The sequence below is a fragment of the Solea solea genome, chromosome 10, assembly GCF_958295425.1.
Source record: "Solea solea chromosome 10, fSolSol10.1, whole genome shotgun sequence".
Lineage (NCBI taxonomy): Eukaryota > Metazoa > Chordata > Actinopteri > Pleuronectiformes > Soleidae > Solea > Solea solea.
The window spans coordinates 3,137,609-3,151,193 of record NC_081143.1 but is presented as its reverse complement, the minus strand read 5'-3'; the positions used below and the strand labels follow the sequence as shown (position 1 = coordinate 3,151,193).

General features: G+C 40.1%; 1 protein-coding gene across 8 annotated transcripts in view; it reads left to right on the top strand.

Moving 5' to 3' along the window:
* inpp4b (inositol polyphosphate-4-phosphatase type II B) overlaps positions 1–13,585 on the top strand; it is a 254,171-nt gene that overhangs the window by 187,347 nt on the left and 53,239 nt on the right. For all 8 annotated transcript variants that reach the window (XM_058640949.1, XM_058640948.1, XM_058640950.1 and 5 more), the window contains one exon: positions 13,002–13,107. In XM_058640949.1, coding sequence (XP_058496932.1) covers positions 13,002–13,107 — 106 coding nt within the window. The remainder of the gene's footprint in view (positions 1–13,001; positions 13,108–13,585) is intronic.

Sequence of the window (13,585 nt, the reverse complement as noted above, 5' to 3'; positions counted from 1 at the left end):
TATCCAATGTGACATGTATCTGTCATTAGCATAACAACAAGCCGATATCGACTCAAAATGTTGACACTGTTCGGAGTAAACTGTGAGTCAGGCTGCACTGAGAGGATGTGCTGCTCTTTTCTCATTTCTCTTATTTTGTTCAACCACATTTGCATAAATGGTCAGTTGGATCTGGTCCTTCAGTGTGTGTGTGTGTGTGTGTGTGTGTGTGGAGATGTGGATGTTTGTGGCTGCGTTGCCAAATCCTCCATTAAATAGCTGTCTCATGTTTTAGTAATTAGGACTTACTGTGTCTGTGCAAAGTCCAAACCGAAACTGCTACCTTCATTTTAGGTCAAGGTCAAATATTTATCTTCCAGTAATGGCGTACTGCACCATGAACGTGTGTCTGGGCTGGACTTTGGAGAGGAAGTGAGAGGAGAAGTGGTATGACTACAGTAAAGGGAAATATAAAGGATATACCTTGCCTGAGGATTTGACTATTTCATTTCATCTAAAAGGAGGAGAGAAGGAAGCACAGAGTTTCTTCCATAAATTCACTATTCCTCTTCTTGCACAAAGGTCACATTCCTGTGCTGTGCTGTCCCATGTTAGTCTTTTCCAGGGAGAAGTGCTGTAACTTTACATAATTCCAGTCCCTTTTAACACCCTGAGAGGGAGCGCATGCAGAATGATAACCAACTGCTTTGTCTGTATCAATGACCTACATCAACACAGCCTTGGATCTTGAGCTGCCTCACATTACCTCATTTCAAAGGAGTGTTTTGATACCAGAGATGGCGCTGACCGTTCTTACTCTTTCTGAAAGTGACTTTGGCTTTTTAAGGGAGATGAAGCCTTAGACCACACCAGGGCAAAATGGGTCCTGCTGTACAAAATGACCCCCACAAATCAATGAGAAGCAGCGTTATATGAACATAAGGTTGTGCTGCCACATGTGCTACTAATGGCACATATGGACATATGATGAGATCCATATTGGATCTGCAGCATGTAACCTATGGTGATTTTGTTGTTGTTGTTAATGATGTATTTATTCTGCCTCTGTTTGGTTTTCATTAACAGAAACAGTGTCACGTTACTTGTACATTGTGTCCTTCATGTGTATGTTTTTGCCTGGTGACACAGGTATACTGAGAAACACTGAGAGTGGACTTCATCAGCACTGTTTATCACAGTGTTTGTCTGACTGATATTTGTTTATATTGAAAAGTTTTGATGAAACACAGCTTGGCTTTTATTTTAAAATGTAATGTCTCTGCGACTAAAAAAACAAAAAAAAACTGTCCACCACTACTGCGTATTTTGCAGCACACATGGCTTTGTTTCATGGAGCTATTTTTACATCTCTTTGATGTATTGTCATAATTCACTGTGTGGCCCTTTGCTTCCTTTATCAATGAGCCTCTGGAGAAAAATGTTTTTGTAATGATCTCAATCTGCACAGTACGTGTTTTTATAAAGGATAATTCTGCTGTTTTTAAACTTGACCCACATTTTTCCATCTTCTTGCATCTAAATAATGAATATGCACAAAGATGTTTTGAAAAGGTCAAATATTTAGTCAATTGTAATTCACCTGCATGGGCATTTTGTTGTTTGTTATTATCTGAAAACATGCTTACAGAGACTTATGCGCAGTAACTACAAATATTATCATACGTTGCATTATATAGATTCTATAATGTTGTGGTTCAAGCCACCAGATAAAACTATCATTTTAGCTCAGGAAACAGGAGTGTTGCAGGTCAGGTGGGAAATATTCTGTGAAATTAAATATGAAGCTAAAAATTAATTAATTGCATAAATGCTAGCTAGCATCACCAAGAGGTTAAACTTTCCCTCTAAAAAACAAAATCTGTTATCAAGCTGCAAGTACTTTTTCATTTAATTTCACTTCATTATGTCTCATTTTGGTAATATTTTTGCAGTAATAATATTTGTGTCACTATTTAGGTAGTCTAAAGTGAAATGATCAGAGTTTGTCTGACTACAATTAGGGTGGCCATACAGTACGCCCGGATTTAGTCTGATTGTCAGATTTTAAATACCCTGTCCAGCCGGACAATCAGTTGTCTTCCCTTTTGGAGTTGCACTGGAACGCAGCATAACGTCCAATGCCCTAAGATCTATGGTCTAACAAATAATTGTCTGAAAGCATTGTTGATCAAATACGTCTGATATATCATTGGTTAAAAACATAGACAGAAATGTGCACAGACTGTGGCTAACAAATGGTCAAAAGAGCATGCCGGTATCGAGAAGCTTGTACATGACCAGGAGGCTGCTTTTTTCAAGGTGTTGTTCTCAGTTCTCAGTTCTCAGTTCTCAGATCTCAGAACCCAGATCTCAGTTGTCAGTTTTTGAAACAGATGTCTTGTTGTGAATAAATACAAATCCTGTGAAGAAATACCTTTTTCCTCGTGATACAAATAGAGAATCAGAATCACTGTATCATCATCGTTATCATGGACAAAATTGTTGTGTAGTAGTGTGTCCTCTTTTTGGTGATATGGAAATGGCCACCCTAACTTCAATGGAGCCACAAACCAGCAGAGATAAACTAGTAGATTTTTCCGAACTCCTTACTCAGCCTAAAACATCTGTTCCATCAGCTGGATCCTCAGCTGAGCAACCCTTCTTCCAGACACTTGTGTCTTGACAGTTGCTTCGTCCCAAGGAGCGTTGTGTCATTTGGGAGCTGCCAGTAGAATCTTCTCTAAACCACTTTGGATCCAACAAAGTGGAACCATGACCTGACACCTCCAAGTAGGCTAAATGTCACATCTGCTTACTATGATAGGAGCTTATGTTGGAAAGTGCTCTGGATTACTAATTTATTAGTTCCTCAAAAATTATTCATCCCCATAGTATTCCATTTTCTGGTAATCCCAATTCACAGTGATCACTTGTATTCATGAACTCCATTCTGTTATGTTAGGCATTGTCTAGTTGTTTGTGTTTTATTAAAACACACCTGAGAGATTAACTACTTCAGACAAGTCTATCATTTTCTAATTAAATATAAGGCTGTCCATTGTAGCAATGATTTTTAATTACCATAACTACTCAATTTAGTGTGTAGGGGGTGTAATTTGTGTTTGATATTTTTTAAATCAAAGCTGAAGTAAAAAAAAAAAAAAAAGAGAGAGAGAAGAGAGTATAAATTCTGTGGCATGTTGATGTTGGATCATATATTAAAAGCTTGCCAAGAAGTGAAGAGGCAAATGCCAAGTAAAGGTTTCCCTTTGCATTCACTTCTTAATCATTCCCAAGAAACACTCTCAACTCATGTGTCTGTCTGTTGGCCCTTTTCCACTGTGGTCCCAGCTCGCCTCGTCTCGCCTCAGCACGGTTTAGGTTGTGTTTCCACTACAAAAGTACCTACTCAACTTGGGTGGAGTCATCACTGCACGGCTGACTGAAACTACGCTGACTTTCTTTTACACGCGACACACAAACGAGTGACTAGTGACTTGTAAAGAAGTTGTCTTCAGTACTTCCTCCACGACCGGAGCACAGACTCCGTCTGACACAGCCACTGAACTGAAATACAGCGGCAGGGTTTGTGATTGTAAAGACTTTTTAACCGATCTATAGTTCGGCATGCACACTGATTCTTGTGGGACGTCTCTTCCTGTGACGGCACTCTGACCAATCAATGGCCGACAGTCTGGCGATGTCATGCATGTGAGAGTGTGCTGTTATATTACCACCCAGCTCAGCTGGTCCATGGTCCTCCTCCCTTCCTACAATTCAATTCCTTACAGTAAGAGTCACTGGAGCAGAGTTCACCTATCATTTACTGCTTACCTATGTCAACAAGCCTATACCACCACAAACAAACTCTCCATCTACTTTCCTCTCTCTCTTTTTGTCTCTCGCAGACACACACATACACACACACACACACACACTCTGCATTTTATTTTTTCTTCCTCCCTAACACAACTTCTTGCCCATTGTGTCATGTGCATGCACCTGCTTGAATCAAAGCTGTATATGTTAGTGCTTCCTCCCCAGGTGTCATTCATGGAAGTGCTTTTCCCTCATGGCTCACTTCTATTAGGTCTTCTAAGATTCTCTGACATAGATCGACCTGACACAATCCAGTTACAGCTTTCCAGGTAACACTTCACTAATGATGCAGCATGAAACAATCACATGTCACATAGACTAAGGAATTGCTCTCATTATTTCTCCCTGTGTGTCATTTTCTTTTCTTTCTTCAACCTGATTTTTTTATGTTTTCTATTCATTTTTTATATTCGTCCAAATTTAGAGAAGTCTTATGTGGCCTGTAGTGTCTTTTAAGACCTTTAAAGCAAATACAGTTTCTCCTCTTCACACATTATTGAAAATAGTGTCTGAGAACATGTGAATTATAGAATAAAGGATTTTTTTAAGGTGTGTGTGTACAAATATTGCTCCATGCACAGGAGCCATAGTTTCATAACTCCTCCTTAAAGATTTGTCTGTTCACTTTAAAACTTGCTCTTACCTTGTGACTTACCTTGATGATAAAACACACAGAAAAGCTTGGACACTTCATAATTCCTATAGATGAGGAAATAAAGTAGAGAAGAACAGAAGGAGGAGCAGACTCCTGCTGTGAGCCTGCAGCATAGATGTATTATTAGAGGTGGATGGAGCTCCTCCCGTCTGACGCTGTTCATTCCTATGAAGCGGCTCACTCAGTGCATACGCCGGGAAAGTGACTGACATGCAGGTTTCTGACTTGTGTGACTTGCGGCCCAAAGAGTTCGTGCACTAGCATTACTCCACTTGCTCCGTGCGTCCATGAGCAGCTAAAGGCATGATGGTAGTAGAGTTCTCAACGGGTGGGGCCAACATACACCATGGATGTATTATGAGAAGGAAGACCTTCCACCAAAATGCTTCTCTACATGTAACTGGAGCATTTACATTAATATTCTGTACAAACACTGGCAAACCATGACATTCGTGGACTCTGGCCCTGACTTGAGTGGGTAGTGGACCAGAATATGGCGTGTGAGTGTGTGCAATGGCTCTAGTAGCCACACCCTCCACCATCTCAGAATGAAGCTGATTTAAAACCTAATTTTCAAACACTAAGCCAGCCTTTTTCAAACTGTGGGGCAGGCCCCCCTGGGGGGTCGTGGAGACTTTCCAGGGGGGGCGCGAGTTCTGTTTTTTTTTTTTAAGTCCTAACTAAAGTTTGGCAGGTGGAACCTTTGGTCTCGCTGTAAGCCGGACTCATTTAAGTGACGTACCACAACAAAATCTACACTAGTAACAAGGTTTGGATAATAGAGAAGTTTCTGACAGAGGCAAAAAGAAATCTGTGCAATGTTTCAGAAACTAACGACAAGCCAACGTCAGCCGACTGGAACAATGATTCACGACGACAAAATGCCACCAAAGACCTCTCTGTGTGTTGTGTCTCAAAACATTGGCAGGGGCCAACATTTGTTTTGTAAATACAAAAACATGTTATTTTCACAGCAAATTATTGATATTGGTAAAGTATATCTTTGTTATCCAAATGTATTTATTGTTTAAAAAATGACACTATTATAGTTATAATTGCACATTTCATATTATTATCTGAAAATTGCTTTCTCACGAAGCAATATTGAGGTTATTTGTATTACTAAAGCAAAAATGTTATTTGCACAAGAAATTATTGAAAGAAAAGTGAAACGTGTGTTCTAATATTGATTCAATAAAATAAATCATTTCGTGAGAGTCGTGGGGGGGGGGGGGGGGGGGATTTCTTCTCCTTCTTCTTCAAACCAAATCAAGTTTGAGAACCACTGCACTAAGCAACTCAGATTTGGTAAGGTGGTTACTAACACTTTTTCCTGTGGGGAGACACGGGGACTTTAAATTTGCCTTCCAGGTCACACATGGTAAGACACATTGATCTGACCCAACATAATCTATTTATCAAGCCACAAGGTGTTGTTTGCGAGGGCTTTTTGGTTGCATGAGGATAACGTCTTGACAGATCCTTGTCTAAACAGTTACATTGAGGAGAGAAACCCTTTGGACAAAGACAAACGTTTAGATGTATAATGTCAGGATATAGTCTAACTATATTGCACCATTTGTTACTATGTAGGAGCAGGTAAGCAGCGTAATAAGTATGATCAAGTTTAGACTTCAATAGCCCCAATAGGAGGAACATCAAATGTTTTACACATCAAAGTCTATTGTGAGGTTTTGAGTCGTGACTACGCTGCCTTGAAAATAATTGTGCACATTTTTTGAGGTTCAAACGGCAGCTGCACACAATCTGACATCGAGGCTCTAATGGGTTGGAGCTGGGGACAGTAACTGTTTGGGGCTATGGATTTTTGGGGGGCATAAATAAATGTGCCTACATTAAAATTCTACTTTGACATTTGAGAAGTGAAATCTGAGAAGATAAGTCAGATTTTTATTTGAAACTAGTGTAAATGTGAAGTCATGGCTAGCAGCCTGATAGTCCAATCCTTCAAAAACTACAAGCTACAACTGCATGTTACCAATCCTTCCCCAGTTTATACAAGCATGTTCAGGAATGGTCACGGGATATGATGATGTTTTGTGCAAATATGGACCAAGACTAATTAAACATTTGTCTGCATGGAGATAGTTTTTTAAAACTTTCTCATCAAGGTATTGTTCACAAAACGTACCTCGTATCCTCCTCATCCAGTGAAGTGCATGCTTGTCTGAAGTATGCTGGCGACTGCTGCTGTTGGCTGGCTTCTGTTTAAAGAACAGCACAAAAACCATCTGTTTGACAGTGATGAAGAGATAGTCTTTTTTTATCCTTTTTACAGCTTGTTTAAAAATAATTATGAAACCCTAATGGAGCCATTTGCTGCATCTGTCTGGTTCAGACTTAAGAAGAAGACACTTTGACTTTCTTTTTTTCACAATCTGACGTGTGAGAATTATTTTTAGTTTGTGTTTGTTTAGTCTTTGCAGTGAGGTGTGCTCGAGTGCTTTGACCCCACTGAAGTATTGATGATGAAGTGTTTATTGAGTTAGCGATGATGAAAGTCGTCATCCGGGTGTACAGTACACTTCGTGTCACTGCACCACCTGCCCTCTCCCACTCAACCATTACTTCCGCCCACCCTTATTCAATTGTCATCGATCTGCGTTCAGCCTTTCAAGCACTTTACACTGCTGTATGCCAGCAACTCTCATTGTCAGAAATCTTAAAAAAAGTACTGTGCATGTGTCATCAATGTAAATGTGACGCTACACACACACACACACACACACACACACAGGGTAAGAAAGATTGAATTGAAACCTGCTGCAATTATAATTAGAGCTATTGTGTGAAGCATGTTTTGGTTGGTACAGTAAATGTGTATTTATATTACAGTGACACGTCATCAAACATTCACAATGCTAGTGGAAAGCATGTAGATACAATATAGCTGCAATAAAAACATACACATTGCTACCTGTAAAGAGTAAAAACATAAATCAGCTTATTTATTCAAAAATACAAATTTTGAATGAATATAAGGATGAAGAACAGCAGTTAAATCCAGGACGGTAATGGAAATGGCCGTGTTTAAAGCCAGGAGTATTCTTGTGTTGTGCAGAGAACATCCATCCATCCATCCATCCATCCATATCCACTTAATACAACATATCCAAGTATTTGAACACTGTCCTGCATATTTAAAAACGATGGACAGTCATTTTTAAGTTGATTTCTCTCACATGCCACGATTTAAGTGATGAGGACATGAGTGTTGCATTATAAAGTAAATGTGAGTCAGTATGTCAGACGTCATTCGCCTCTGTTTCTTTGTGTGTCCATGGACGCACAAACAGAATATTATTAAAAATGTCCACGCCGTCTGTGTGTACGTATGATGTTTCACGAATGCTGTGAGTGAATTTCCTCTCAAATGACAAAACAACCTTTACGTGAATGCAAGGGCTAATGGAACTCAAGTTTGGTGCTCAAAGATCAAGGTCACTGAGGTGCCACATAATTCTAAAATTCGTACATCAATCATAACAAACCTTCACACAAAATATCTCGTACAAACGTCACAAAGGAACACACTGTTGCTGTATTGAAACCAGGGAAGGGAAGGAGGCAAGCTCTGTTTCTGAAGGTCATCCTGCAACATTACATCTAATAAATAAAACAGAAAATACATACACACATTCACACTGGCCCAGGACTGTTGAAAATGAGTTTGATTTGAGAGAATCTATCAATTTATTTCTGATTTTGTATGTTTCTGCCGTACATATTTAAAAAAAAAAAAAAAAAAGAATAATGCGTGTGTTTTCAAGTGTCAGATGACTTTGTGACCTGGTACAGTGTGAAATTGAATCTTTAGCTTCAGAGACATGAGAGATAGTCTAAAGAAGTGCTTTGTACATGAGTTGAATGCACTGAATACAATGACTGCCATCCTTTGTGTTTGTTAAGGGTTCAACGATGTGTCTTAAAATTGTCTCCACTGATAAATCTACAGGCAGAGTGATAAAAATGGAGACTGAGGAATGTAAACTAATTACATCACCGTAGTCGTGACTGAACAATTTGTTTGCTGTTGTTTGAAGGGAGTCATGTTTCGTTTTTGTTGGAGACAGATTTTGGTTCAAAGACTGCGTGACTTTATTGATATTGTTTTGAAAGCATAGCTTGTCAAGGTATTTATAAGACAATACAATTTCACTGTGTTTCCCATTGAGAATGTAACATAGAGAAGAGCAGCCAGAGTTTATTGCATTACACAACTTTTGTAAAACTCTAATACTTCATACACAGGTTGCTATGCATTCAGTTAAGGTTCTGAATGTATGTTTGTTCATTAAGAGAAAACCAGGGCAGATTTTTCAGTACTACAGACTAGTGTAGAGTGCTCAGTGTATAGGCTCCCCTGCTGATTCTATGAACAATGCTACACACTGGAACTCTTATTGATTGAGTCAGTCCTCAAGCTGCAATATATGCAGTTACTGCTGAGTCGCATGATGATGCCATCCATCCCCAATAAAAATCTGGACCAGCAGTTTCATTTCAGACAGCTGGCCTTCCCCATTATTACAGTCCCGTGTCCGAACATCTGTCCTCGGTGAATAGTAGCCAGCTCTATATTTAGCTCACCGGTCCAGCTTTATATAGGTCAAGAATTCCATCTACACTTCCAGTGCTATACTTCAAGGCTGTCGCATTCTTGTTGTCTGAGTAGAAACATGGCAACTGTTTTCCCCTTACCACTCCATTCCACACACAGTGTAGAGAAGCCATGATAATATTATAAATCAACAGCCAAATATTGTGTGGACAAAGGCAGAGAAAAAACAAAATAGCTTTTCCAGGCCCTGCTGTGTATTTTTAGTTTGAAGAGGAAATTCCAGTGGCATTTTACATGTTTTCTGCAGCTGTCAAGTGTCCTCCTCTGTGAGTTTCCATGCAGAGAAAAGCACTTGATGGCCCCAGAAGTATTGTTGCTTTGAACATTTTTGATGAACTTTCACCACCCACAGGCTTTGGATTTGAGACCTCCTGGAAACATCTCAATTGTTGTATGTTTGGCATCACTCTGAAAAACTTTCCTTCCTGCCTTTGGCTGGCAGCAAAACAAATAATGTTGTTATTGTTATTATTATTCTACAACATAAGCATTATTATGTAAACGCGCATTTGCTTTTCTTGCCCTGATAGCACGTCAATGATTTGCTTTACTCACGTCCTGTTTATCCAGCTCAGCTGTGAAGGATGTGTTTACAAAAAGAATCTGTCAGTTTATGTTTTGATTTCAAATACAACACTTGTGCTAAAATTGCCATAATCCCTAGTGTCTTTCTTTTACATTTTAAGACACACTGTGAAAATGTGTGACGTCCCAGTGGACATGTTTCCCTTGTAAGTACCACTGTAGATTCATTCATCCTCATCGTAAGGGTTGTCATATTTCTTTGGATCACTAACTGCAACCTGACAGACTGTTAAATCCATAAGGTGCTGCTGAATGTCACTGCACTTAATGCTTCTAACAGTCAGTGCAGTCAACATTTTGTTGTACAAAGCATGTCTATTTTCCCCAGAATGAACTTGTTTTACATTGATTCATAAGTATAGAACAGCGTCTGCAGCAAAAACTTAGGCCAGTTAAAGAGCATGTGTGTGGCATACTACGGCTGCAGCACCGCTCTGCTGCCTCCACACAGAGTTTGTCTTTGAAAGTAATAAAATATGCTTTTAAAGGCTCTAACTACTCCTCTGTTTTCAACTAAAACCCAGGTCACTACATTGTGGAGCTGCAAATATGTTTTCTTGGTTTTTTTTTTAGTTGTTTTTAAGCAAATTGCACTGTATGTCCAAATGTTGGGAAATGTGTTTATTAATAAGAAATTATCCAGATAAAGAAATGTCAAGGCGTTTTTCCGGTAAATAATTATTTATGCATTGCACAGCAGACATTTTAGCACATTATTTTTGTCACTTTAACAAAGCCACCAGATTAGATGCTGTCATAAAAGAGATGCCTGGCCAATTAAATAAAAAAAAATGGGCTTGCAGGCAAAGAATAATCTGCAGGTTTGCTTCCTTGCCAACTCTCACAGACAGAGAGAGAGAAAGAGAGAGAGAGAAAGCAATGGAAGAGGATGCATCTGAGAGGGGAGAGGAACACAAGCTTCATTTTTATCTACAGCTCCCTCAAAGTTTGTATGCAGCCGAAAATGCTCAAAACGCACAAAGAATCCGTCCATCTTCTACGGCTTTATCCTCCACATGACGGTTGCGGTGATTTTAAAATATATGTGGTGAACATAGATCATATATAAAAAGGGACTGAGTCTTTCCTCGGTGAAGTCAATCAAGAAGTATAAAGTAATATATTGAATAGCCATCATGTGGTGACTCTATTAGAAGAAGAACTCCATTAGAGTGGAAGTCTTGGAGAAAATGAGTCCACTTGTCATTTGATTTTAAATGTCAGTAAACATCAATCATTAGTTTCAGCTCTTCTTCAATAGAACATGTAAATGATGTTCCTGTTTAAAAGAAAATAAGCGATAAAGTACAGCACATATGAGTGGACCCTAGTGTGATTGATAGCTGGTGTCGTGGTTGTCACAAGCTGGCTCTTAGCCCATGACAACAATGTAAGGCATGGGCCAATTCAAGGTTTTTATTGTAACTAATAGTATAACCAAATAAACAATAATCAAGAATGGGGTGTGAGTGTGTTAAAAGTGGAAATGTGTGCAGTGTGTGAGGATCAGTGTGTGATAACCTGTGTATGTGCACATATGTCTGAATGCAGAACTTAAACAAAGAACAAACAAAGTCCACTATCTGGAAACAGAGCAGAGCAGAGAGAGCGAGGTTAGTGTGTGACAGACCAATGTAAACACACCTGTGCCCAATCATAATGATCCTCCCTCGCCTGGCAGAGGACACTCCCCTGACAGGCGAGGGAGGGGCCGTGACATGGTTGCAGGTGATGCATCTGAATTCCCTGTTTCGAAAACTTCAACATGGCCCCCGGCCAAATCGCGATTCTGGAGGCATTAATACAGGAGTTCAAAATTCTTATGGGTGACGTCACAACCGTTTGCCCCATGGTGGTAAACAAGGCTGCAGGGATAATCATCCCTGCCTCTTGGAAGGAGCTTCAGAGAAGTTGTTTTCTTCTATTATTATAACAGGCTCTGAGTTTAGCTTTTGCCACAAATACAAAACAAATTTTATTTCTCAAAGGAATGAATCAATTATCGTAAAACTGTCTTTGAAAAAGCCTCTTTGGTGTGTTTACCTGGAGATGGGGCGGAACAATCTGCAGAGTAGACGGCCACTGTAACCCCTAACGTTTGCTGTGCGAGGACTTTCACTGAATGTGATGCATGTTTATCTCCATTCCCTGGATTATTTTTGGGACACACTCAGTACAAACTGATTTTTCAAAGTCAGGGTGACTTTCTTTCACCGCGCTTCAATCCGGAGAAGGGCGGGGGGGGAGGAGATGGGGGAGTAAACACTCAGACAGGTGTCTGGCAAGGGACAATGATTAGATTTAAACACCAACTCATGTTATTTTCTCTGCTTGGGGACTACTGTAAGACATTAAGCACTAACTGAAGCTCCCTGTGTCCCACTACAGACACTTTTCCTTCTCTCTAAATCTTTGCACTTTCATTCCCATTCATCTTCCCTCTCATTCTTCCCCTACCTCTCTGCAACACGTCTCCTTCTCTCTCCTCTTTTCCCTTGGGTAGAGTTTCTTCCTTATATCCGACCAAGATGGATTGGTCTTGAAAGCGTCCTTTCTGCTTCCTTCACCATCATTGCTTTTTTTTTCTTCCCCTCCTCAGGCAGGGGTGTGTAATCTGTCCCCCACCCCCCCTTCCTTACACCATTAGCTGGCACACACCATCCAATATTTTCTTCAACTGGAGTGGAACTGAGCACATTAGGGATGGGTCTGTTAAGGTGATCAGACTTGGTCGTGCGTTGCCCAGGAGCCATTTTTCTTCATTTGAGAGTGTCTGTCTTGCTGCCAATATTATAGATTTTCTATCAGCTCCTTAATCATCTCTCCATGATTTGGAAAGTGATTGGTCTGGCCTCCTGATATGAAAACTCCAGTATACATTTTGTGTCTGCCAGGGAGACACAGTTTGCTTATGAGATGGCCGTTTGGACAGTTAAATGAAACATTCCTTCACCATCAACTACTCACCGGAGTGTAGGCTTCTTTCATTTAGTCTGCATGCAGAACTCTTCTGTCAGAAAAAGATAAGCCATAATACAAGCATTTATATCCCAGTTTCATTTTTTAAGTCTTTTTATTATTCCACAACCTGAAAATAGACATATGAGGTTTGGGCAGTTGTGTGTGTGTGGGGGGGGGGGGTGGGTGGATTGAGGGGAATTAACCAGAGGAAAATATCATTCAACTCAACAGATGTTTTATTCAACAGATTAAGGAGTTAATTTCAAATGTTTTTTTTTTTGTTTTTTTTTCTCCCTTCAGGTCATCTGATGGTGTGTGTGCAGCTGGAACTGTGGTGGTGAGTCGTCTGAAGATGGGGGAGATGGAGGAGGTTGACCACATCGCCACTGACGTTCCATCACACAAGGTAAAACAGGGTGAAGCACAAGCCTCCATGCTTGAGATACCTTGTGCTAATGCTGGGATTAGACGAGCACTGCTCAAGTCCACCAATCAGATTAAATAAACTTCAGGAAAGCCCAATGAGGATTTACAGCATGTGTGTGTGTGTGTGTGCTTTGTCTTTGAGTACATTTGTGTTGTCTCTCTGTGGCATGTCAAAGGGATTAATTAAAGAGAGAAACTACCAAATTACCATTCTTATACACTTAACTGTGTTCAAGTTGGATTTCCGTTGCCAAACCTGATTTTTGCCGGATGCGTCTCTCTCGCAGCTGCTGCCTTCCCCTCCTCCTCCTCGCTAATCTCATACAATACTACAGCCTAACTCGGCTCTTTAGCAACTCACATAATCAGGGGAGAGAAAGAGGCAGAAAGAATATTCCCTGTCAGAATTTCACAGTATCCTGAAGATTATTTCCTCCAAATGGGGTGCCACCAAACCA